General features: G+C 44.7%; 2 protein-coding genes across 2 annotated transcripts in view; one reads left to right on the top strand and one right to left on the bottom strand.

Moving 5' to 3' along the window:
* Positions 1-2,390: 2,390 nt before the first annotated feature.
* On the top strand, positions 2,391-10,363 carry LOC113445281 (uromodulin-like). The gene is made up of 7 exons (XM_026714397.2): positions 2,391-2,418; positions 3,079-3,246; positions 3,807-4,012; positions 4,807-4,964; positions 7,831-8,076; positions 9,263-9,422; positions 10,142-10,363. The coding sequence occupies exons 1-7, from the start codon at positions 2,391-2,393 to the stop codon at positions 10,361-10,363; spliced, it is 1,188 nt and encodes a 395-aa protein (XP_026570182.2).
* Positions 10,364-14,719: 4,356 nt separating this feature from the next.
* Positions 14,720-26,997, bottom strand: part of LOC113445282 (adhesion G protein-coupled receptor G1-like) — a 45,304-nt gene continuing 33,026 nt past the window's right edge. The window contains exons 9-13 of the mRNA XM_087940443.1: positions 23,821-23,936; positions 20,357-20,625; positions 19,594-19,702; positions 17,468-17,736; positions 14,720-15,460 (exon numbers count right to left, since the gene is read on the bottom strand). Of these exons, the coding sequence (XP_087796569.1) occupies positions 15,345-15,460; positions 17,468-17,736; positions 19,594-19,702; positions 20,357-20,625; positions 23,821-23,936 (879 nt within the window). The 3' untranslated portion in view covers positions 14,720-15,344. The remainder of the gene's footprint in view (positions 15,461-17,467; positions 17,737-19,593; positions 19,703-20,356; positions 20,626-23,820; positions 23,937-26,997) is intronic.

Below are 26,997 nucleotides of genomic sequence, written 5' to 3'. Positions count from 1 at the left end.
CCACTTCAGACAAATGGCTATCCAATCTCTTCTTAAAAACCTCCAGTGTTAGAAGACCAAGGAAGCTGAAAAAAAAAGAGGGCTAGAAGATTCTGATGGCAACTTTTTTTCTATACTGTTATCAAAGCTTCATCAAAGAGCCCGGGAATTCATTTCAGTTTGAAGGAGCCTTGACCTTGATCATCAATACTTTCTTTTTCTTCTTTCAGGATATGATGATGATGTTCTGGCTTATCGTTCCAATTCTCTTACTCCCTGCAATTGAGAGCAATAACTGTAAGTTTTTGGTTACCTGCTTGGAAAAGGCTGGCTAAAGGGGGTGGGGTGAACCTCCAGCTGCCTCTTAAGTCTACCACCTTGGGTGTCTGTCCTTTGAGCTACTCCAGAGAAGAAGCAGGAATATTAGCTCTGTCCTTACTGTGGAGCTACGTCAACAGAATATTGCAATTAACAATTTTTTTTTGCAGCCTGAGAAACTGGCGGTGGGGTGGGTTTCTTCTCAACATCTTCTTGCCCCACCCACCATCCAGATGTGGGCTGTGCCATCTCTTATCTGATCATTCTCTTAGCAACGTCTCTTCTCCAAGGTTTTCCTCACACACCGTTAAATACAGAGGTGCATAACTTGGTTCACCAGAAGGACATATGAGAGAACAATCTCAGACAAATTGCTGCTCGGTTGCACATCTAAATTGCTAAATCTGTTGTTGTCATTGTTCATCAGAGATTAAATGCATGCAATACAAAGAATCCTCCACTTAAGAGCGCAACTGAGTCCAAGATTTCTGTTGCTAAATGAGACATTTGGTAAGTGAGGTTTGCCTCATGTTAAGACCTTTTGTGCCAGAGTTGTTAAATGAATCGCTTCAGTTTTTAAGCTAATCACATGGTTGTTCAATGGGATGCGATGGCTCAGTGGCTAAGGACGCTGAGCTTGTCGATCAGAAAGATTGGCAGGTCGGCAGTTCGAATCCCTAGAGCCACATCATGGAATGAGCTGCTGTTACTTGTCCCAGCTTCTGCTAACTGAGCAGTTCAAAAGCGTGTAAAAAATGCAAGTAGGAAAATAGGGGCCACTTTGGTGGGAAGGTAACAGTGTTCTGTGTGCCTTCGGCATTTACCCATGACAGCCACATGACCACGGAGACGTCTTTGGGCAGCGCTGGCTCTTCGGCTTTGTAACAAAGGTGAGCACCGCCCCCAGAGCTGGAAATGACTAGCATGGATGTGCGAGGGGAACCTTTATGGTTGTTAAGTGAATCTTGCTTCCCCATTGATTTGGCTTGTCAGAAGGTCACAAAGGGTCACATGACCCCGGGATACCGCCACTGCCATAAATATAAATTTCTAGATTTTGATCATGTGACCATAGGGATGCTGCAACGTGTCTGCATTGGAAGCCATACTGGCACCAGACGCTTCCACGCTACCACATTCTTGAGCCTGGGAAAAAGGGAGGGGAGAATTTCTTGGAATGTATGTGGTTAGACATAATAACATTCTTCTTCTGAGTCAAGGTCATGTCATTTCTGCATCTGGGTGAGAGGAAGTCTCAAGCTGAGGCGAATGGTGATTGGGGCATGTGATGCAATGATGGGTGCAGGGGATGGATTTGTAGTTTTTACTTGCTGCAAGGAAACCCGGAACTTTCAGATTTGGGATTCCCCAGATGTGCCAGTTTGCTATCCAAATAAAACAGAACTTTTGAGAGGATGTCCGTCTTGGAGTTATGTGTTGGACTGGAAGTTTTCTGGAACACTGACACAATGGTCATAAGTCACTTTTTTCAGTGCTGTTGTAATTTTGAAAGGTCACTAAATGAACTTTTGTAACTTGAGGACTACCTGTAGTAGTCAGTTTCACAGATCCTGCTAGCTTGGAATGAAATGTCTGTTTTCTGTTACAAATCCAACTTTGCCAGGGACTTTAGCAACTAGGTGTGATAATCCATCACCCAGGGATCTCTCTGGGATTCCCCTAGATTCAGTTCCAGAATGTTCCAGCCAGGAAGGGCATTGCAAAGGAACGTTTAAGGAGATTCTCAGGGCTGTCCCAAAGATGCTTTCTTTTTTCTTTCTCAAAAGGCAGTTGGACTTTCTGGTTTTTCTTTGAAGACGTTTCACTTCTCATCCTAGAAGCTTCTTTCAGCTCTGACTGAAGAACTCCATTCCGCACCATCCAGTCAGAGCTGAAGAAGCTTCTTGGATGAGAAGAGAAATGTCTTCAAAGAAAAACAAGAACAAGAAAGTCCAGTTGCCTCTTGAAAAAGCTCCTTTGGGATTGTAAAAGGAATGGGACATACTATAACATTTGGGCTGGATGGAGTCACCGAAGCAGTCGGTGTGAGCTTAAACGGACTCCGGAGGATGATAGAGGACAGGAAGTCCTGAATGAACGTGGTCCATGGGGTCACAATGGGTCAGGCATGACTTCGCAGCTAACAACAGCAACATAAAATTTGGAGAGTCCCTCTTGTAAGCTGTGCTGAGTCTTCATGGAATAGAAGATGATATTGAAGCGAAATAATTAATCAAATCATCAGTGTCATTTATAAGAACCTGGGAGGCACCAGAGACCAGTTTTGTGGAGAGAGAGGTTTCCCGTAGACCGGAGAGAGCGTGGTTTTATGTGCTGCCTGCATCCCGTGCATGGATCTTCGCTTGTTTGCACAGCCCGGTTTCTGACATGCCGTGTCCCAGTGCTGGTCCACAAACCAGGGTTGGGATGGGAACCCCTGGTTTATAAGTGTGAGGCTTGCAGGCATGAGGTGCAAAATATGAAGGACCACTAGATGGCAACAAAGCAACACAGAAAACAGTGACTCTGCTGCCATCTAGTGTTTGGAGTTGTGCAGCTGAACCTGGTGCCTCCAAATGCACAGGAATTATGCGTAGCTAGTACAGAATTGAGGTGTGCGTGATGGGGAGGATTTTTTTATAAGAGTTCCAAGAATTATTCTACCTGTCCTAAAGTGAAACTGAGCCAACAATAAGTAACAGTATATACTGATATGTTGGGGTGGAAAGGTAAAAGCAGGGTTTTCTCTGCAGGTGATCTGATGGATCTCTTCTGTTCTAGATCACCTGATGGAGCTCCGTAAACCCAGTGGAGAGGAAGCGGTGAGACTTCGCAGGACTTTGGGACCCTGCCTTCCAAACCCCTGTTTTCACCAGGGAGTGTGTAGGGTTGTAGACAACAATCCAAACTGCACCTGTAAGACTGGCTTTACGGGACAATTCTGTAAAGGTAAGACATATCTGCCCTTGGGTGCAAAGGCCTACAGATTTCTCATGTTCAGAAGGAATGTTATTAACTTAGAAGCTTTTGGGATTATTATTTTTTTCTGTTTCCTACGAAACAATTAATGGATCTGGAGGAGGCCAGATAAATTAAAAGGCCTGGAGACTAAAACATATGAAAAATGGCTGCAGGATCAGGGTTCGGCTAGTCTAAAAAAAAGTATTAGGGATGACATGATAGGAGTATTCCAATATTTGAGGGGCTGCCACAAAGAGGAGGGGGTCAACTTATTCTCCAAAGCACCTGAAGGCAGGACAAGAAGCAATGGGTGGAAACTAATCAAGGAGAGAAGCAACCTGGAATTGAGGAGAAACTTCCTGACAGTGAGGACAATTAACCAGGGGAACAACTTGCCACCAGAAGTTGTGGGTGATCCATCCCTGGAGGCTTTTAAGAAGAGACTGGACAGTCCTTTGTCTCAAATGGTGTAGGCTCTCCTGCTTGTTCATAGGGCTGGACTAGAAGACCTCCAAGGCCCCTTCCAACTCTATTGTTATTCTGTTAAGATATGGAGGTGAAACTCCAGTGCGAGGAGGAGTATATGAAGATGCTGGTGAGGAAGGAAGTGTTTGAGACCCTGAAAGTCCCCCTGAGATCGGTCCATCTGAGGAATAGTTCCTGCGCTGTTTCTGAGCAAGATGAGGAGGGAGAAAGCTTCTTTGGAGCCAAGTTGACAGGCGAAAACCACACGGCCTGCGGGTCAGTGATCAAGGTAAGGGGATGATACAGGTACAGTAGGTCGTTCTCAACTTATGACCGCAATTGAGCCCAAACTTTTCCTTGCTAAACAAGACACTGGTTAAACTAGTTTTTGCCCCAGGAGGAGGCGTGGGAGTTAGGGTCAGCATCAGGGCAACCTGGGAACTCCGAGGGGGAAGAGAGACAGAGACAGAGGCGGAGCCTGGGCTGTCCGTCAGCCCTCAGATGGAGAGTCAACAGCCCCCATGTCTGGAGGAGGCTGATGAGGAAGAGGAGAAACAGCTGGATCCAGTGCCTGGCACATGGATGCACAGAAGGCAGAGGAGAGGAGAGAGCAGTGGAAATCTATGGGCTGGTCCTTGGGACAGAAGAGCCACCACTGCTAGCAAAGCCCCACCCTAGTTCTGGGGATAAAAGGCAGAGGGTGGAGATGAATAGATGCAACAGAAAACTATTCATCTCCCAGCTGGCTGGACTTGTTAGCTTGCGTTGAAAGAGAAACTTTTTGCCGGGGCTGCCAGCACTTCTAATAAAGGAATTATTCCTTCAACTACAGAGGGTTTGTCGTGTCTGGCAAGCTGGGCCAGAACACCCTTGAATGCTGGAATTGTTGAAAATAACTGCTCCCGAATTGTGGGAAGGTTGCAATGATCCTAACTGCGGGGACTAATCATACGTCTCTTGGCACTGCTCATAGGAGCTCATCCAAGTTTAGAAATGGCCACGTCTGGTGTTGCATTACTAAAGTCTCTCTTCACCCACAATTCTGATCTTGGCCCCTAATCTAGTTTCTGGTCCCTTTTGCAGGTCAACAGTTCTCACGTGTCTTATGCCAACGTGATCGAGTCGGACCGCGAGGATAACGGTGTGATCACCAGGAGCAATGCGATTCTCATACATTTCTCCTGCATCTATGCCTACAAGCGTGTTGTCAGCTTGCAATACTCACTCAAGGCTATGGACACGTATGTTGGGACTTGGGTTACTTGGGTTACATTAGCTACTTCTCCGTTGTCCTGAGTTAGGATTGCTGTGATAGTTTTAGGCCGTTCTGTAAGCTGGAGAGCTGCATCTCAACAGACGAAGCAGTGGGCGTTGGCATCCGTCCTACGTTATTTTGAGATAACCACGGTCAAAAGTGGTGCAGGGCATGACCATGATCTACAGCCTGACAATAGATGCCATGTTAGATCCCATCTCCAACAGGTTCAGCTAAAAAGGACCCCTACCTAAAACTCCAAGATACTGAACAATCTGGCTTGGCATAAGCCAGTAGGTTTATTATTATTTCGAAAGCAATAGATTCCACATCTCCAAGGGCTAGGAAGTTGCAAGCCACAGGTAGATAAGCAATCTTCCAACACCTGAAGGCCACCTTTGGCACAGAGGTGGTATCCAGCAGGTTCTGACCATTTCTGGAGAACCAGTAGCAGAAATTCTGCCTCTGACTGGCCCCACCCCTACCTATTCTCTGCCTCCTAAGTCCCAGCTGATCGGCTGGGTCCTCTTTGGTTGCCCTGCACAGGAGGACAGAGCTGGAAAGCAGGCTAGTGGAGTGGGGAGGGAATGGGGATTTTTCAGTATATCCTTCCCTGCCATGCCTACCAAGCCACTCCCACAGAACCGATAGTAAAAAATATTGAATTCCACCACTGCTTTGGCGTGGAATTTTTGCCTACTCAACCAACAATGTTTGCAGGGTGAATAACTTTTTTGAAACCTACAGAAGCATTTACTAACTTGGTGCCCAACCTCAGGAAATAATAAGAATTATGCTGGGCTGTAATTCCTCTCTTCCCAGCTAGGATGTTTATTGCTTAAGTTGGTGAAGGATGTTGGATAAGTTTGTTACCCTGACTGTAGTTCTAATCCAAAGTTTCTTTGACTGCCTTAGATAGGGACATTGCATGCTGGCTGGGGAATGCTGGAAGTTGAAGTCTACATATCTTACAGTGGCCAAGATTGAGAAACACGCTGTACTGGACACAGAATATATTATTGTGTATAACCTTTCTTTATTCATGAGTTTCCCCTAGAGAACAAACCATCTGAACTGTTTCAGAAGGGTGAACAACTGATGGGAATTCTTTTTTAGAGTTGCTCTTTTGGGTTGCAAACCTCCAAATGTCCCTACCTGATGGGCTTACAATTGGACACTGTATATATGAATGATAAAATAAAAAAACAGGTAAGGGCACCTAGTAACTGAACAAGGAAGCCGGCATTCATTTCCTGGTTTTTTTTTTTTTACTAAAATTGGGACAACCTGAGATGCTTCATTGTTTTGATCCATAGTTGAATGTAGCCAGCATCAAACAGGTCTAAAATATGAGACAGAATCTTGGTGGAGTACTTCTCTACGGTTGAACGGGAAGCAAAATTATTTGTCATATAGAATCATAAAACAGAATAACAGAGTTGGAAGGGACCTTGTAGGTCATCTAGTCAAACCCTCTGCTCAAACAGGAGACCTGATACCATTTCTGACAAGTGGCTGTCCAGCCTCTTCTCGAAAGCCTCCAGTGATGAAGTTCTGAAGGCAACTTCTGTTCCATTGGTTGATTGTTCTCACTGTCAGGAAATTTCTCCTTATTTCCTGGTTGAATCTCTCCTTAATCAGTTTCCATTCATTATTATTCCTTGTCTAGCCTTCGGGTACCTTGGAAAATATTTTGACCCCCTCCTCTCTGTGACATCCCCTCAAATATTGGAAGACTGCTATCCTGTCTCCCCTGGTCCTTCTCTTCACCAGACTAGCCAGGCCCAGTTCTTGCAATTGTTCTTTATATTTTTTAGCCTCCAGCCCTCTAATAAGTCTTTGCACTCTTTCTAGAGTCTGAACGTATTTTTATAGTGTGATGAACAAAACTGGATGCATTATTCTAGGTGTGGTCTTGCTAAGGCTTGATTTCACTTTTTTCTTCTTTAAGACAGCAAGCATTCATATTGTAAAACTGCCTTAAATTTTCTCAGAGAGCCAATTAATACGTGTTCTGTTATCAAGCAGTTAAATTCAATAATGAGGTCCAAAGAGTGGCATAAGGGTCATTTAGGACCTGATGTAGTATAGTCTGGGACGTGAGTAGCAGGTGGAGTGGTAGGATAAAGATGATAATTATGCAGCATCATTCATTTGCTTGCTTGTTTGATTAATTGCTTGATTACATGCTCTCAAGGCCATAACTATGCGTTGTTTTTTATGTCCCATGTACATATTTTATTGACACCCTGTCTCAGATACCTTCTAGCATAAAAAACATGAGCTCCTTTTACCAGGTATAGTAAAAGGTATAGTTTGATATTACCTACATGTCAGCAATATGGCTTATATAGTGTTATTTTTTCAGTCTTCCTGGTGTGTGTCATTAGTTGCATGTTAATTGCTTTACTTTTTTAGACAAGTATTTAGAAACAATTGAAGTTTGGAGGGAGTTAGGGGGCCTTCCAGAGAACTTACGTTAGGAGGTGGAATAGAAAAAAATAATAGATAGTAGTGAGAAGTTGAATAATGAAATCTTTCTCTTGAGTTTTAGCAACGTATTTCTGCTGGCATGAAACTGACCAATCTATCATTGAAATTGACCAATCTGTCATTGAAAGAGAAGTCAAAAAATAGTTGGGCTGCAAACTGAAAAGGCACCGATGACTTCACATGGATAATCTAGGAGAACAATAGCTTAGCACAAGAGGTCTCCAAATTTGGCAACTTTAAGACTTGTGGACTTCAACTCCCAGAATTCCTCACCAGCATGGCTGTAGCCAATCGTTCCCTTGTCACAAAGCTACACCTCTCAGACAGACAGATTGATGGGCGATCTCCCTCTTTCCTAGGTTTGTGCAATTTTCAGTCAAAGAAGGGGACTTCACCGTCACCATGGCCCTCTACGAGAGTGACAGCTTCAAGAAGCCTTACAGCCAGCAGCCGCTGTCGCTTCTCATGTCGGACACCCTCTACGTCCTCCTGCAGATAGAAGGGCAGGACCAGGTGAAGTACTTCTTCCTAAGTGTGGAGGATTGCTGGGGCACCCCAACGAGTGACCCCGATGACAGCACAAAGCACCACCTCATCATGAAGGGGTAAGAGGCGAGGCTGGGCTTCTCTCTAGCAGACTGGTGGAAGAACCAGGGTGATGGGGAGGGGGGACAATCATTTGGGGTCATTTTGACACCAGAGATCTCTTTGGATGGATGGATGGATGGATGGATGGAGAGGTAGTCCTTGAATTACAACCATTCATTTAGTGACCATTTGAATTTACAATGGCTCAGAAGAAAGTGACATGACCGTTTTTCACACTTAAGATTGTTGCAGCATCTGTGATCCATCACACGATTAGAATTTGGATGCTTGGCAAGTGTTTATTTATTTATGAAATTTATTTGCTGCCCATCGCATTTCCAATGAATCTGGGATCAAATCAAAATCAAAATCAGATACAGCATAGTCATACTCCACTGAGGATCAAGGATGCAGCCGTAGAGTTGACCAACAGCATTAAGTATCTGGGGGTGCAGATAACAAACCATCTGAATTGGTCTCTCCACACGTCATCCTTAGAGAAGCGTGCAAACCAGCCTCTGCATTTCCTGTGTCAGATGAGGAGAGTACATCTTTCTCCTTCTGTCCTGCCACTTTTTACAGGGGCACGATTGAAAGCGCTTTAACCAATTGCATCACTGTTTGGTTTGGTGGCAACAGTTCCTCCAATAGAAAGCCCATACAGAGAGTAGGGAGGACAGTGGAGAAGAGTATAGGAAACTCACTTCCTGTTACTAAGGTTGCTGCTTATAAGTGCTATGTGCTCAGAGCTCAAAGCATTGTTAGACACCCCAAACACCCACTTCATGGTCTGCTTTTGTTGCTCCCCTCTGGAAGGAGGTTCCAAAGTATTTCTAGCAGGACTGTAACAGCTTCGTTCCCTAAAACATCCGTCTGGTAAACTCGCAAGATTTGGCTTTCTCTCCACGTACATGTATACATCCGAACTAGACTCTGTTGTTTCTCTGTGTCATAGATGTGGACATATGCATAATTTTGTATTTATTTATCTATTGATTGATTGATTGTCATGTTTATGTAGTGTATATTGGAGGAGGGTGATCCATTGAGAGCTGTGTGCAAATTTCATTTTAATGTATGCCAATTAGTGTATATTAAAAGTGACCATAAAGTTATTCTAAGGCTAAGAGTTAATCTTGGAGTTAATCTATGCTTTGACTGCTGCTGGGAAGGGCAGCTTAAGGAAGTCTTGGTCTCTTCCAGGTGTCCACGTGACAAGACACTGGAGTTCCTCAACGTCATCGGAACCAGCACGGTGGCAAAATTTAGCTTTCAGATGTTCCGGTTCAAGAACTTGTCCGAGGTCTTCCTGCACTGCCAAGTCCGTCTGTGCATTCCAGCTAACCAGGAGCCATGTGTCAAGGTGAGCCCACATCTCTATCTGTAGACTATTTGGGTTACAGGGGAGTCAAACAACCTCATGGCAAAACCAGTTTTATCTGGAGCCGGTGGTTTATAACTATTCCTGTCTAATAGGCAAGGATAGCTGTCAACTCATAAAATATTTCTCTGGTCTTCTTAGAGTTGCCAACAGAAAGGGAAGGGGGAGCAGTGCAGCAGCTTGCAAAACTGAAACCGCACTCCATAAATGTTTTCAAAGATAGTAACTAGGTGACTGAAATTTCTGCCGTGCAAAATTCTAACTGGAGAGCATAATTGATGACTCTGGGCTATGGATGTGTCCCATTGGAGAATATGAATTACGATACACTCAGGGATTGGGGTGGGGGAGAAACCAGGGTCAAGGGTGACAATGAATGATGTGCCTCTGAGTCGGCTACATCCAGGCAGTGCTGACATGTTAACTCCTAAATAAATCATTTTGAAATTTTGGAAGTTGGGCTCGAGACTCATAATTTAATTGGGGGGAACTGCTGAAATCCTGACAACGGCTTTGTTCTAATCCAACAAGGCCATTTTTAGAACACGGATTACAGTACCTCTCACCTTGCTGGCTAGGGACGATGGGATTTGTATTGTGTTGGGTTTGCAAAGCAAGCTTCGTTATTGGTCATGAGCTCAGTTGTTTGTAGGGGCTTCTGTTGTGCACAAACTTACCTCCTTCTTTTTGTTGGGTGACAGCAATGTCCCATCAAGCAGAGGAACAAGAGGCATCTGGAGGACGACTACATGAAGGTGGTCTCCTACGGACCCATTGTGTTCGCAGCTCCCTCACACTTGGAAACCCGGAACGCCAATGGCCAGCTGTCCTTCTTGGGTATGGCCCCGTCTTTGGTTGGAGTCCCCCAGGAGGAGGGGGGCAGTTGTGATTCCAGTTGGGCTTTTGGACACTCAATGCCCTGAGGTGGCCACTTGTTTACAGCCCCCTGGGGTTAGAGAGAAGGAGTAGCACATCTGCTGCTGTCTTCCTCTTTGAAAGGGTTTTTATTTTTAATGCCCCCTGAATTATCCCACCCAAAATATAAACTGAAAAAAGTATCAGCATCCTCACGCATATCTCCAGTGGATCTGAAAAATCATTTTTTTTTTAAAAAAAAAAAAAAGGAGCATAGGATTGTTTTCATAAATTATCTAGGCCATTCTTTGGAAACAACATTTTCATTTCTAAACAGACTGATGTAAGGTGTTGTCCTCCTACCTGTCTTCTTCCTTCTCTTTCTCCTTTCCATTCCCTTCCCTTCCCCTGTGCATCCATCCCTGTCCCTCCCTCCCTCCCTCCCTCTCTTCTCTATTATCTGTTCATCTATCTATATCTATCATCTATCTATATCATCTATCTATCATCTATATCATCCATCTATCTTTATCTCTATCTATCATCTATCTATATCTCTGTCTGTCTATCTATATCTATCATCTATCTATATCATCTATCCATCTATCATCATCTATCTATCTTTATCTCTATCTATCATCTATCTATATCATCTATCTATATCTCTGTCTGTCTATCTATATCTATCATCTATCTATCATCTCATCTATATCTATCATTTATCTATCTCTCTCTCTCTCATCTGTCTGTCTCTCTGCCTGTCTACCTATCTATCTATCTATCATCCATCCATCTATCTATCTATCTATCTATCTATCTATCTATCTATCTATCTATCCTCCATTGTTTCTTTTCATTTCCTTCCTTCCTTCCTTCCTTCCTTCCTTCCTTCCTTCCTTCCTTCCTTCCTTCCTTCCTTCCTTCCTTCCTTCTCCCCTCTTTCCCTCTCTTCTCCTCCTCCCTGTCTTTCTCTCATTCTCCCTGTCTCTCTCCCCATCTCTCCTCTTCTCTTCCCTTCCCCCCTCCCTCCCCTCCCTTCTCATTCCAGGATCACAGGTGTGGGTTCCTTGTGTGATGGCCGCAATAATCTTCATTGCAATCTTCCTCTTCATAGCTGTTGTGAAAGTCATGAAGAAGTGAGCAACTTCTGCAAGAGCAGACCTCCAAATAAATCCTATAATTGCAGTTCACGCCAGGGCCAGTTTGCAATTTTCTCCCATGAAAGAGGTTTCCAACAACAGCCGTGCTGAAAACTTTGGAGCATTTTCCTACTAGTTCTCCTTCAAATGAACGAAATTGATTTCTAAGCTTCCTTTAAGGGATAGGAGAATTTTGGAGAACTCCTCAGAGGTCAAAGGTAGAGATCTTGCCCTCCTTGAATGACCACGTTGCTCAGGGAAGGGCGCAAGCATCTTGTCATCTCACTAGTGATCTGCAGGCTCTCTGGCTTCCAATAGATCCTCCTGAGAGATCCGGGCTTTTCCGGACTGGGAAGTATGAGCAGCCAGGGAAGCTGCAGGCCAGTGAAAAGACACGGATCAGAAAGCAGCAACTTCGGCCACCTCCCCTTTTCCACCTTTCAGTTAAAAAGCAAGTTCAAGTGCATCACGGAGAAATTTGAAAGAAATTCTCAAGTCATTTGAGAATAAAGGAGGAAAAAACAGAGGGGAAAAAAAAAGCTCTGAAGAAATTCAAAATTTGATGCAAGCAAAATTCAGTATAGTGTTATCTCCGATGCCCAAGCTTGCTTTGGGAGACCAGTAAAACCACAATACGGCGGCAGTTATCAGTGTGTTCCAGTTTCTGCTGTTGCTGGCCAATTTTTTTTTCCTTTTCTTTTCTTTGTCTTCTTTTCTTATTTTTTTCTTTCTTTTTTAACCCATGTTTTGGGGATAGTGAAAGAGACGTTTTGCAGGAAGCACAAAGTTCCTGATGTTATCTTGATTTAGAAAAATGCCTCTTGGCTACCTGTTAGACCTCAAAGCTATTGAAATGTGCTTGAATAGAAAACAGCTAGGGAAACCGGGGGGAAAGGGGAGAATTATTATTACTTTGTGAAGAAAAGCGTGTTAATCCTGCTTCCCGTTTTCATGGCCAACCCTTTGGTTCAAGGCCCACAGTCACACTCCCAAAATGTGGAAGCTGCTTCTCCCCCCAAAAATAGCTTATCCTGTTGAAGCTTTCATCCCTTCAAGTTTGCAAAAGGAATCAACTGAAGCTTCACTCAGAAGTTGGAAGCTGACCTCGTAGTCCAGTTTCTACCTATGATGTACAATGTGCAAAGTTTGAAATAGTTGCCTGTAAAAAAAAAAATTAAACATTTAACCTTGATTGTTAGTGTACTGACATACGCAGTAAGAATTCTAATTTAACCTTATGAAAACAGGCCTTCTCTTCCTCTAACACAGAGTTTCTCAACCCTTGGCAACTTTAAGATGGGTGGACTTCAATCCTCAGAATTCCCCTACCAGAATGCATGCTGGGGAATTATGAGTGTTGAAGTCTACCCATCTTAAAGTTGAATTCTGGGAGTTGAAGGCCACATAACATCCACATAGCCTGAAATTGCCAAGGTTGTGAAACACTGCTCCAAAATAACTTTTTGCTAGGATTCTTATTAATGATGTTGGATTTTTTTTTTTTTTTTGTTAGCTGCTGTGGTTGGGTGTGTCCCAGCAGCGTGCAAGGATATAAATAAATAAATACAATTTGGGTCAACCCACCAGTTCTCATTTACCTCAATTCAGTTGCTTAACCACATCCTATTCGTCTGCACTTTCTTGACTTCCCTTCCTGTATTATCTCCTCTCTTCGGTGTTGAATTGTAAAATTGTAGATTTGGAAGGAACCTTCAGGTGAGGGTTAAGGTTTTAATCCAACCTCCAGTGCAAGGCAGGACACCTTACGCCAGACAAATGACTGTCCAGTTTCTTCTTGGAAACCCTCCGGTGATGGCGCACCCAAACTTCTGGAGGCAAAGCTGATTAATTGTTCTCACTGCCAATAAATTTCTCCTTAGTTCTAGGTTGAATCTCCCTTTAATGATCCTCTACCTGTTTCTTCTTGTCCTGGTCTCAAGTACCTTGGATAATAAATTGACCCCTTCCTCCCTGTGGTAGTCCTTCAAGTACTGGGAGATGAGCGCTGCGAGATGAGTGGCATATAAACTTGATAAATCATAATTAAGATGCATGTATCGTGTCTCCCTTAAACCTTCTCTTCATTAGGTTAAACATAACTACTAGGTACCTTTAGCTGGTCATGGGATTTAGCCTCCAAACCAATGGTGGGGTTCAAATTATTTACTCCCAGTTCTGTGGGCATCACTTGATGGGCGTGGCATGGCTTGGTGGGCATGCCATGGTGGGCGTGGCAGGGGAAGGATACTGTAAAATCTCCATTCCCTCCCCACTCCTGGGGAAGGTTACTGCAATGTCCTCATTCCCTCCCCACCCCACCAACCTGCTTTCCAGCTCCCTTCTCCTGCGCAGGTCAACCAAAGGAGACCCAGCTGATCAGCTGAGATTCAGTGGGAGGCAGAGAAGAGATGGGGGCCGGGCCAGACAGAGGCGGGATTTTCCGGTTCTCTGAACCACTCAAAATTTCCACTACCAGTCCTCCAGAACTGGTCAGAACCTGCTGAATACCACCTCTGCTCCATACCCCTTATAATTTTTATAGCATTTTATCTCTGCACTGTCTCTAGAGCTTCGGCATTTTTTTTTGAATTACGCTGACCAGAATCGAAAGCAATATTCTAAACGTGGCCTCACCAGTGTGGTATAAAGTGGTGATGTCATTTCTCCTAATCTTGACACTATCTTTCTGTTGACCGCAATCAAGATCACATTGGCTGTTCTGGCAGCTGCAGCAATGCTGCTGGTTCCTAGATTAAAAGGCCACTCGGGCAGGTTTCTCTCGTGCTATATTTTCTGATATGCCATGCACACTGGGTAAACATATAGCAATAGCCCTTAGACTTATATACCACTTCACAGTGCTTTACAGCTACTTTAAGCAGTTTGCAGAGTTAGCCTCTTGCCCCCTCAACAATCTGGGACCTCATTTTACTGACCTCAGAAGAGTCAACCTTGAGCTGGTCAGGATTAAACTCCTGGCAGTGGGCAGAGTCAGTCTGCAATACTGCAATCTAACCACTGCACCTCAGGGATGTATGGATGGGCGGGCAGTAGACTTATATACCACTGTTATGATATGAAAACACAGGGTTGAGCTTCAGGAAAGTATATGAAGTTGACTCTGTTATTTTTGATATTTCTGTTTCTTCCCAGCTGATTTTACTGGGCTCTGAATATTTTCCACAGTCTGTACATCCTGGCTTCCTTTTGCTCCCCACAGCTTTTCACCCCGGCACACAACAACCACACAGCTATATTTTGTCCAGATGTAATTAAGAAGGTATCTGCACAAATAAAAATTTGTCTTTAATACACATGGTTTAAATTTCAATGTACTCTCATCCACTTTTCACGCCATAGCAATTTTAAAATAAAATATTTACACTAGAAAAAAGAGCCGTACAAATACAGGTAGTCCTTGATTTAAAACCACAATTGAGCCCAAAATTTCTGCCACTAAGAGACATTTGTTAAATGAGTTTTTCCTCATTTTATGACCTTTCTTACCACAGTTGCTAAGTGAATCACTGCAGTTGTTAAGTGAGTTACATGAATTCTTACGTGAATCTGGCTTCCCCACGGACTTTGCTTATCAGAAGGTCCCAAAAATATGTGTCAGTTGCCAAGTGCCTGAATTTTGATCACACGTCCATGAGGGTGTCACAGTGGTTATAAGTGTGAAAAACAGTCATGAGTCACTTTTTGAGTGCTGTTGTAAGTTTGAACAGTCACTAAACAAACTATTGTAAGTTGAAATTTCCTACATTGAAGGAAAACAGGTTGGTGTCGTCTCGAAGCTACTCGAAGGTACGACGTCACCCAAGTCCACCCAAGAAGTGTTTGATTGAGTTTCCAGGAAGATCCTTGTGTGAGCGTTTCACATCCAAAGTCCCCCTGGCCAGGACCAAGGTCAGATGCTGGAGTTGCTGGATTGGAGATTCAGGCTTTTGGAAGTTGTGCACTGCATGGAATTCGACCTGCGAGACTGCAGCACTTTGGCCAAGTACCAAAGGAAGACGAGGAAGCCTGCAGAAACAGGAGGAGATCACAAGTGTTAAGTAGTTCCTGGAAGGGAGTGAGAAATTCGGACATATGGATAGAACTGCAGCGTAATGTAGTACTGTAGGAATAACCTTGAGGAAGAAGGAGGAAGAGCCACAGCCAAGGCAACAGATAAATAAAAGAAATTTGAGTCTGGGCCAGAAATGTAATCTGTGAAAACAACTCAGGCAGGAACCTCCCTAGTTCACATGAAGATAAAGATGGAAGTGTAATCAGACTTGCAAGATTCAGTTATGATAACCTTATCATAAAAGTAGACAATGGAATGATAAGAGTTGGAGCTGGAGAAACAGAAGAAGATCACAGATGTTAAAGCAATCCCTGAAAGGAATTGTGGAATCGGGACGCAGGGACCGAATAGTAGCAGGGTTGAGGGCTGTTGACTGTCACATGCTGTGGAAGGACTGAAATTCAGAAGTCAAGAACATTTATTTTCATTGTTGGCAATTTCTCCATATGCAGGTCATTCCTGTCAGCAAATGACACAGCCATTAATCAAACGGGTGCTGCTATGGACCAGTTTGATCAAAAACCGGAAGTAAAATGTGGTTTTCAGCAGAACTGTTGCATACAAAACAAAATCAAAACTATAGAGACTTTTTCAGGCAGATTTAACTCATTGAATACACCACACTGAACCTCAAACCACCTACCTCATTTTATGTAGTCTAGCATGCTCTGCAAACTCACCCTGGGATAAGATAATGATTGCCCCCAAATCCTCCAATAGGAATTGTCTTCTCTTCAAGTCCCAGCGGCTCCAAGTTTACCACTACAGTTGTTATATGTGGTAGATTGGTTTGGTCCATGAGATTCATTCTACCTTGTCTAGCTGACCCTGAGATGCTGGAAGTCAATCTAAGACTTCTCCAAGCAAATCATGGGTTCTACCTGCCCTCCTCTAGGATCTGCTCACTTACAAATCAGAACAGTATTTTTCAGTCTTGGCAATGTTCAGATAGGGGGACATCAACAGTCAGAATTCTGGAGGTGGAGTCCACTCCTCTGAAAGTTGCAAGGTTTGGAAACATTGAATTCGGTTGAAAAGATGCATCTTAAGATAGCAGTGACCTCAGATTACATAACAAGAGAAGCCCAAAGGAAGGAGATCAGAAGCAGTCATCACCCTGTGACCTTGAAGAGTGTTGTGGCCTGTTGTGGCCTGTCGGCCGCTGGCCCCTCCAGCACCCAAATCAGAGGAGGAAGAGGAGGAGGCGTGGGAGTCAGGACCAGCATCAGGGCAACCTGAGAGTTCTGAGGGGGAAGAGGGAATGGAGCTGGCAGAGAGGGGGGGGGGGGAGGAGAGAGAGAGAGAGAGAGAGAGAGAGAGAGACAGACAGACAGACGGGGCAGCGCCTGGGCCATCCGTCCACCCTCAAATGGAGAATCAACAGCCCTCAGGTCTGGAGATGGCTGATGTGGAACAGCTGGGCCCAGTGCCTGATGCATGGAAGAGGAGGAACTGCTGGGTCCAGTGCCTCATGCGGGGATGTGCAGAAGGCAGAGGAGAGGAGAGCAGTGGAAATCTATGGGCCGGTCCTTGGGATGGAAAAGCCACTGCTGCTAGCGAGGTCCCACCCTAGCTCTGGGGATAAAAGGCAGGGGGTGAAAATAAATAGATGTGGCATATTATTCATCTCCCTGCTGGACAGACTTGTTAGCCTGTATTGAGAGAGAAACTTTTTGCCAGGGCTGCTGGTACTCCTGATAAAGGAATCATTGATTTAACTTCAGAGGGTTTGTCGTGTTTGGGGAGCTGGGTCAGAACACTGACAGTGAAAAGTTAGACGAGCAACAACTTGACCATCCCATCCTCTTAGGATCTGCTTCATAAGCTCAGATTGAAGTGAAAAGATGAACTCACTGAGTCACCAAATGGAACTCTCTCTTGTGTTGCGTGAAAATCCAGACGACGAAAACTGATAAAAGTGGCAGATCTCAAGACTAAGGGGAGCAGGAATACTCACTGACCTTGGAGAGAGTTGATGATGGTGAACAGATAGACGGCCACCAGCTTGAAGGTCCCAGAAGCGACTGCAAAGAAGACCAGCCCCCAGGGAATGCCCAGGACGCAGCTCAGGCCCAGGAGCATCACCACATATCCCCAGTGATGCTCTCGATGTCTCAGTCTGAGAATCTCATACACCATGGCGGCCAGCATGATGCTGTTGAAGAAAAGCACCAGGCCTAAATAGCCCAAATTCAATAAATTGTTGATCTCCTTTTTGGTGATCCAACAGCTGGAGAGGAGAAGAGAAAAAAAAAACCAGAAAGGTAAATCTAGGCACCATTCAACTAGGTGGAAACTAGAATATGAGCCTTCAAATAGGCTGGGAAATTTTCTTTAAGGTGACACCTTCCTCAAAAACAGGCATTTCCAGGACGTTCCAGTGCCAATCATGAATGTGATGCATTCCACCCACTTTGTGGCCTCTGCTCATGCCCTGATTCCCTCATTCTCCAAGAAACTTGGTTGATGGAAATGAAGTTATAGCCAATACCTGGCTACAGATGTTTTTATAATGAGCCCCAAGGGACCAAGTGATGGGCCATGCTAAGTGGGGGCTTAATGACCCTGGTCACAATACATCTTGATAGAATCATAAAATCCCAGGACTGGAAGGCATGTTTGAGGTCTTCTACTCCAACCTAATGTCCAAGGGCTTACACCATCCTGGACAACTGTCGTTCTTGAAACCCTTCTAGTGCTGGAGCATCCATCCATCCAGCAATGGAGCACATTCATGATAAGAGATTAGAAGAAATTTATCTGGAAAATCATGATACAGATGAAATTCAAATATTGAGGCTGAAACTGAAGGGGAGAAAGTTACTCTGTGTGAACCTTTATGCGCCACCCATACAACAAGTAATGCTGAGTCTTTAGTTGACAAGTTATATCAATGGTTTAATTGTGACCTGTTCCTCTCTGTTTATATGTACATTATGAGTTTATGCACCGGAGACAAATTCCTTGTATGTCCAATCACACTTTTCCAATTAGAAATTCTATGATCTTCTATGACTATTTGTGAGGACTTTGATGTTAGTATTAACCCAGATTTAGTAATGCTGAATCTAAAAGAGAAAGACTTTTTTGAATTGGAGGCCACTTTCCTCTGGGACATATATCTCACGATAAAACCCAAAATAAACAAAGATTAGAACTACATAAATTAATGTATAAATTACAAAATGTATGCATTTCATCTGTATCGATTACAATGGGATCAGTCTGGGGTTCCTATACATCAGTCAGCCAGAGAGAGGTGCAGTTGTTGATTATATATTCATATTTTATGTATTTATTTATTTGATTTGTCAGTCGCTTACAAGATAATAGGAATAAGTATAAATATGAGTATGAATACAGGAAATAGGTATGAATAAATGGGGACAGGTAGGCACGATTGTGTACTTATGCACAATGCAATTACAGACCTCTTAGGAATGGAGTGAGGTCAAGAGTAGATAGTTTAAGGTTAAAGGATTCGGGGTTTGAGGATGTAACAACAGAGTCAGGTAGTGCATTCCAGGCATTCACCGCTCTGTTGCTGAAGTCGTATTTTCTGCAATCAAGTTTGGAGCGGTTTACATTGAGTTTCTATCTGTTGTGTGCTCTTGTATTGTTGCGGTTGAAGCTGAAGTAAACATTGACTGGTAGGACATTGTAGTAGATAATTTTGTGTACTATGCTTAAGTCCAATCATAGGTGGCTTAGTTCTAGGTTGTCCAAGCCCAAAATTCCAAGTCTGGTGATATAGGGTATTCTGTTGCGAGCAGAGGAGTGTAATACTCTTCTCGTGAAATACTTCTGGACTCGCTCAATTGTATTAATGTCCAAGATACAGTGCAGATTCCGGACAGATGAGTTGTATTCGAATATTGGTCTAGCAAAGGTTTTGTATGCCCTAGTTAACAATTCAGTATTACCCATATCACCCTTAGGGACATGATTTAGTACAGTAACATCTCCAGGTTTTGGGTCTAATCAGCCTCTGCTACCCAGAGATGGATGACCGTTAATCCACAGGGAAAAGTGAATCTTTCTGAATAGACAGTAGAGGCCATTTTGTTCTATCCCGCCGGGAACTTACATGAATTCAATGTGGTATTGATCAGGAGACGTATAGACTTTAACAGAGGAAGACCCATAGGAGGACTGATCAATCCCAAAAATTAGGCACACGATGAGTGTAGGAAGACCTGCAGATGAGAACAGCTGGAGTTAATGCCACATCCAGCCAGGGGTGGGATTCTACCGGTTCGTACTGGTTCATGTGAACTGGAAGTTAAAGTTTCAGCTGGTTCACCGAACCAATATTTCAAGCAACCGGTTGGCCCCACCCCTCCCACCCCACCCCTTCCAGGAACCTCCATGAGGCCCATTTTGATGGAGGTAAGTGCAGAATCCACGCAGAGGCTCTGGGCGGGGGAAAAACCAGCTTTCTGGAAATCCAGAAACTGGCCTGTTTCCAGCTTCTGGAGGGGCTCCAGAGCCTGGGGGAGGCCATTTTCATCCTCCCAGAAGCCCGGGAGAGGCCTCTGGACCCTTGGGAGGGTGTAAAATGGCCTCCCCCAGGCTCTGGAGGCCCACCGGATGCCGCAAACAGGAAGCTCTGGTAGGCTCCGCCCACCACGGCCCTGCCCACCCATCAACTGGGCAGTGAACTGATTGCTGGGATTTTTGAATCCCACCCTTGCATCCTGCCCCCTCCTCCCCATTTCACAACAATTGTTGAATTGTTCAAGCCAATACCAAAAAGGGAAATAAATCTTAGAAAAAATATAATCATTCCAGAGTAAGAGATAGTGAGAGACAGATCCAAAACAAGGACAGCAATATATATATTCACTCACCCCAACCTATTAAGGACAGCTTGACAAGTAAGCATTTTATGTAAGAGTTGAAGACTTGGATAACCAGCCGGTAGAGACTGTAGCCCTCAATGGCCATCCAGGTCAAGCACGCAAGCACGCCAAAGTGCAGGAACGTCCCACTAGCTTTGCAAGCCATGTCTCCCATGTTGGAAGCCAGAGGCATCGCGACGAGGAAGCTCACGTCGAGAAGAAAGATGGCCCAGAGGAGATTCATGTGGACATAGACAACGTGGTTTCTCTGCTTTTTCCTGTGAAGTGGGAAGAGCATCATACTTCTTTTCTTGGTTGTTATGAGACTGTAAGCCAGGGGTCTCCAACCTTGGCAGCTTTAAGACTTGTGGACTTCAACTCCCAGAGGAAGTTGGCTGAGGAACTCTAGGCGTTGAAGTCTACAAGTCTTAAAGTTGCCAAGGTTAGAGACCCCTGGTCTAAACTGCAGTCATGAAAAGTCTTAGCACCTGTTGTACGAAAGGATTTGATCCTCAAGACCTGATCCCCGAGTAACTTCACCTATTTCTGTTGAAGAAATATCCACCTGGTTCGGTTCCAAGCTGGGAGAAAGGCACTGGAAATCACACGGAGGCTGATTAGAAAGAAAGCTGGTTTATTGATGAAACAGAATAGACTTATATCTACTAAGCCAAGGTCAACTGTCTTGGCATACCAGATGAGTGAGAAACCACCTGAAGATGTGCCCCACATGACATTATACACACCTCAGATTGGAATGAACAGTCTGGACTCCTGGGGGGAAGAGAACTTGGGATGACTTCCAATATGCAATTTCTGTGCCTATTTGCCTCAGATTTTGGTTTCCTTTCGTTGCTATCATTTCAAACTCGGTAAAAATACTTTTCTCTATTTTAATGGAGTCGAAGGATTTCTTTCTTGGGTTTTGAATGAGGCACAGTTGACAGTGTGGTTCTGGTTTAGCTGACCCAGAACTCCATCTTGTCTTTGTCTGTGGTTCTGTTCATCAATAAACCTTTCTTTCCAATCAGCCTCCATGTTGTTTCCAGCGTCTTTCTCCCAGCTTGGGACTGAACCAGAGGGATTTTTCCTTCCAACACCTCCCTACAGATGTTCTGCAGACCATTCTCATAGTCACATTGTGGTTGGCCATGCTCAGTGGTGGGATTCAATTTTTTTTACTACCAGTTCTATGGGCGTGGCTTGGTGGGCGTGGCTTGGTGGGCGTGACAGGGAAAGGATACTGCAAAATCCCCATTCCCTCCCCACCCCACTAACCTGCTTTCCAGCTCCGTTCTCCTGTGCAGGGCAACCAAAGGAGACCCAGCCGATCAGCTGGGACTCAACGGGAGGCAGAGAAGAGAGATGGGGTTGGCAGAGCCAGTCAGAGGTGGGATTTGCTGGTTCTCTGAACTACTCAAAATTTCCACTACCGGTTCTCCAGAACCAGATGAATACCATCTCTGGCCGTGCTGGTTGGGGGGTCATGGAAACTGAAGTCCGAAAGACTGGACAGCCACAGGTCATTGACCTCTGTCCATCTCAGAAAACATATATCCTTCAAGTGCACACAGACTCCCAACCCCCAAAGGCTATTGTCCAGATAAGATTCATGTGGACATAGACCGTGTCATGCTTGCTTTTTCCTACGGAAAAGAAAGAGCATCAAACTTGTCTTTCTGTTTAAAGGGGGTCCAATGTGAGCACCTTAATCCTTCAAGAACAGTTGCATTACCTGCTGCTCTTCAGATATTTTGCGCTGCAGTTTTCACTGTCAATTGCTGTTCACTAAGCTACCTGGGGCTTACGGAAATAGGTCCAAGACAGCCCCAGCTCTGCCCTTAGAAAATGTATATCAAATGCACACCGATTCCCATCCTCCTTTGACTGCATGCTGTGGTGTCTCCTTCCTACTAAGTTGGTAGATGAATGTCCCACTCTTACGGCCATCTACCATGAGCTCTGAATTTCAAAAAAGGTCCACCTGGGAAATCCCGCAAAATCTTTCCATAATCTTGCTTTGGCCATTATCACCAGGCTCAGCTTCTGAACACTACATTGGTGTGTGTGTGTGTGTGTGTGTGTGTGTGTGACCTGGAGAAGAAACAAAGTTCACACAAAATCCCACTTCGGTTCCCACATATTTGGTGAATTACTGGGAACAGCCTGAAAATGGTAAATTTCAGCTTGTGGCTAGGTCATTATATGGGTTCACAGACAAGTATGTGACTCAGGTAAAAAGGAGTCCCTGCCGATTTTACTCCGCTAGCCGTGGCTACTCTGTGGTGCTCATCTCCGTTTCGAGGCCACTGAGCCAGTCATGTGGCCAGCAAGACATCACAAAATGCTGTTTCCTCCGCACCAAAAAGCTACCTATTTATCTACTCAGGCGTGGGATTCAAATTTTTTAACAACCGGTTCTATAGGCATGGCTAGGTGGGCATGGCCATGTGACTGGGTAGGCATGGCTTCTTCTTTCTTTTTTTTTCAGCAGCCCCCCCCCCCATTTTTTTCTGCCTCTTGGGTCTCTGGGAAGCCTCGGGGGGGGGGTGTTGCTCCCAGAAGGCTTCCCTGGGGCCCAGGAAGGCAAAAAAAACTGGAGTGAAGGGGGAGCGCACAGCACCCCCCTGCGCTCCATTTTTGGGCCTCCTGGGCCTCAGGGAAGCCTTCTGGGGGGGTAGTTTTGCTCCCAGGAAGCTTCCCTGAGGCCCATGAAGGGAAAAAAACAGAGCGTGGGAGTGGGGCGCAGCACACACACACACACACACACACCCTTTTTGCCTCCTGGGCCTCAGGGAAGCCTCCTGGGTGAAGCAGTAAGACAGCGAGGGGGATCCCAGCAAAGCTGATCACTGGAACAGCTGATTGTCAGGAGGGGGGAAAAAAAGAAACACCTTAAGGAGTGACTGGATGGGGGAGAACTCAGTCAGCGATGTCAGGCATGTGTGCGATGTTGTGCATGCCTGATAAGGACTGACTGGGCAGGGAGGGGAGGGGCAGATGGAGAGAGGCAGGGCGGGGTCAGCCAGGGGCACAATTTGCCAGTTTTCCGAACTATACAGAATCATAACAACCGGTTCTATAGAACCAGTTCTAACCGGTAGAATCCCACCCCGTATCTACTCTCATTTGCATGTTTTCAAACTGCTAGGTTCGTAGAAGCTGCGGGGAGGACAGGAGCTCACCCTACTCTATGGAGCTTGGGTCTCGAACTTGGGCTGCCAGTTTTCCAGTCGACAAGCCCAGAGCCACCCTATTACCCAATGTGACTCAGAGCTGGAAAAATCTTTTTTTTCCTGATGCGTGCTGAAATGTCCCTGCACATGATCTCATAGGGTTCTTCTTCACTGAGAAAAACACTGCATGTTTTTGCTAGTTTCTCCTTCAGGGCTACTCTAACTTCCTTCTAAAGTCCTGCTGGGTCTTCCTTCTTTCCAAATCCCGACTTAGAGCAAAATATCAACATATCCTACCTCAAGCAAAGGAAGACAATGGTGATGAGTGAAGCCAGAGCTGAAATGATGCAACCAACATAACTGATAATGGTCAGGGAGCTCTTGTGGATCTCGTCTATATCTGAGGAGGGGAGCTGTAGGAGGAAAGGCAGGAAGGAAAAGATCTAAGAGGTGTAAAGGAGTAAAAGGCTTTCCAGCAGTTCCAGGACTGAAGGAATCATTAATGTTCTGAATGTGGTTGGACCACAACTAGAAGACTGCAAGAAGCAGTGAGGCCTTCAAATCCAGCTTCCTACCAGGGGTCAAATCCCTGGAAGATGTTTGTCTTCCTTTTTAAAAAATCAATAAAAATCATTTAAATAACAATTCTTCTGAGTACAAGTTTAATTTCACTGCTTATCCTTCTGTCTTCAATATTCTTGAATCTTTCCTTCTTAGGGTGCTCTCTCTTAAAAATTTTTTTTAAAGATCTCACCAAAACCAACACACTTTCCGTTCTTCTTCTCTTCCGTTCCGGAGCTGTGCCAACCTCTCAGCAGCTTCAATGGCTGCTTCCTTCCGCAGCTGGTTTGAAAAGCTTCTCCTGGTTCAACCAGGGATTTTGCGGTATCCCTGGGATTAGCAGTCTATGCTCTTGTCATTCACCATCTCTATGGGATGGTTTAGATCCAAATACCCCAGCTGCGGCAGTATCGACACCAGTTCTGGAGCCCCATAATCGCTCGTCATATCGTTACAACGTCAGCTCCGCCCTCCCATGTCTGTCTTCCTTTTGAATACATCCCGTGAACAGGAATTGGCTGTCTTCCTGGTTAATTATTTCTACAACTAGTGGAACAGCTTCCCTCCAGAAGTTGTGGATGCTCCACCATTGGAGGCTTTGAAGAAGACACTGGAATGGTATAGGGTCTCCTGCTTGAGCAAGAGAATGGACTCCAAGATCCCTTCCATTCCTGTTATTACAACAAAGCTGCTCCTACCATTACAAAGCTTTTTCCTATGTTCCAGCTACAATCCATAACGGAGACCCATGATTTGGTATCCTATGCTCTTGGTGACAAGGATCAGATCTTCACCTGTGTGACATGCTGCTGTCACATAGGGGCAAATAGAAAATGGAATATGAGTTCTCAGTTACCTTTATGGGTACCTTCAGTCCGTTTTTGACTCTATGCCTGGACATGTCCTTGGCAAATTATCATATATATGATATGATATCATATCATATCATATGATGATATCATATCATATCATATCGTATCATATATATTGTCTTTAACATACATGAGTGCTTAGGAAACAGGGCCAATTTACCTTATACATAATATCAATAATAACAATATTTACTTGTATATAGTAATATCCTTCCAGCTTCTAATTTCTACCTCTGTCTAACCATTCATAAATCAAATCCCATGTTAAAAAACATTCTGTATCTTCTTTATCCTTTATCTTTAATGTTAACCTATCCATTTCCGCACAGTCTAATCTTTTGTTAATTATGTTTCTATCTGTAGGAATGTCCTCATTTTTCCAATATTGTGCAAATACAATTCATGCTGCTGTCAGCACATGTAGTATTAAATATACAACCCATTTGTCATAATTTTCTGGTAATATACCTAACAAAAATATTTTTGGTTTTAAATCAATATGTTGCTTTGTCATTTTCTCTAACCAGGTGTGTATTTTTGTCCAGTATTTTTTTTTTTGCCTTTTTTGCCTTCCTTGGCAAATTAACTTTATTCAAGGCTATACGCATCAATCTCTCTTTAAGGATTGGTTTTCCGAACCTTTTTTTCCCCCTTTTGGAATTTATCCCTCCCTTCCATGCAATTTATCATTACTTTGGGTTCATTCAAGTCCACTTCCTGGGAAACCAAGTATACATTTCTCTACCTTTAGCTTCAATAAATATTGAATATTATTAAATAAATAAATAGAATTTTATTATATAGTCGGTTTTTGGTTAGGTTCAAGGGTAAGAGATCTCCTGAGGTTTTCTGATTCCTCACCATGCGATTTCTGAATTTCTGAGAGTTGTACAGTGGTGAGATTCAAATTTTTTTACTACCGGTTCTGTGGGCAAGGCTTGGTGGGCACGGCAGGGCTTGGCTGGTGTGGCTTGGTGGGCGTGGCAGGGGAAGGTTACTGAAAGATCCCATTCCCTCCCCACCCCACTAACCTACTTTTCAGCTCCGTTCTCCTGTACAGGACAACAAAAGGAGACCCAGCTGATCAGCTGAGACTCAGGAGGCAGAGAGGCCAGGGGTGGGATTCTATCGGTTCAGACTGGTTCTATAGAACCGGTTGTTAAGATTCTGTGCAGATTGGAGAACCGGCAAATCATGCCCCTGGCTGGCCCTGCCCCTCTCCACCTGTCCCGCCCCTCTCCACCCAGTCATTCCTTATTGTGCACGCGCAACATCGCACGCATACCCAACATCGGTGACTGCGTTCTTCCCTGCCCAGTCACCAAGGTATTTCTTTCCTCCCCCCAATGATCAGCTGTTCCTATGATCAGCTGTGCCGGGATTCCCCTCGCTTACTTACTGCTTCACCCAGGAGGCTTCCTTGAGGCCCAGGAAGGCAAAAAATGGAGGGAGGGAGCATAGCCCCCTCAACCTGCCATTTTTTGCCTTCTTGGGCCCCAGGGAAGCCTTCTGGGACACAAACACCCTTTCAGGAAGCTCCCTTGAGGTGCAGGAGGCCCCAAAATGGAGCCCCAAAACCCAGGGGAGGTGCTGCAAAAAAAAGAGAAGCCACGCCCACCCAGTCACACGGCCACTCCTGCCTAGCCACACCCACATAACCGGTTGTTACAAAATTTGAATCCCACCCCTGGGGGGGGTGGCATTTCCCGGTTCTCCGAATCCCACCCCTGGCAGTCAGAGGTGGCATTTGCCGGTTCTCCGAACGACTCAAAATTTCCGCTACTGGGTCTTCAGAACTGGTCAGAACCAGCTGAATACCACCTCTGGAGTTATAGTCCTCCATATAGCGGGGGTGTCAAACTCAAGGTGCTTAAATCTGGCCCATGGGGCTGCCCTGGAAATAGCAAAGGACCAGCCCAATGCAGCCCTCCCGAGCTCTGTTTTCACTGGCAGAGCCTTGCAGGAGGCTGTTGCAGCCTAAAACTGAGCACGGGAGCCTGTTTTTGCTGGCATAACGCTCAGGCCGCCCCAGGCACCCCCG

This window comes from Pseudonaja textilis, chromosome 11 (genome assembly GCF_049901715.1).
Source record: "Pseudonaja textilis isolate UNSWEBS1 chromosome 11, rPseTex1.2, whole genome shotgun sequence".
Classification (NCBI taxonomy): domain Eukaryota; kingdom Metazoa; phylum Chordata; class Lepidosauria; order Squamata; family Elapidae; genus Pseudonaja; species Pseudonaja textilis.
The sequence above is the reverse complement of the archived record's forward strand: the minus strand, read 5'-3'. Positions and strand labels throughout refer to the sequence as shown.

What these genes read in the sequence shown, in the direction of transcription:
- LOC113445281 (XM_026714397.2), top strand. Translation starts at nt 2,391, where the DNA reads ATGAACGTGGTCCATGGGGTCACAATGG. An exon ending in TCACTCAAGGCTATGGACAC is followed by an intron (nt 4,965 to 7,830) that starts GTATGTTGGGAC and finishes CCTCTTTCCTAG; the next exon opens with GTTTGTGCAATTTTCAGTCA. An exon ending in ACCAGGAGCCATGTGTCAAG is followed by an intron (nt 9,423 to 10,141) that starts GTGAGCCCACAT and finishes GTTGGGTGACAG; the next exon opens with CAATGTCCCATCAAGCAGAG.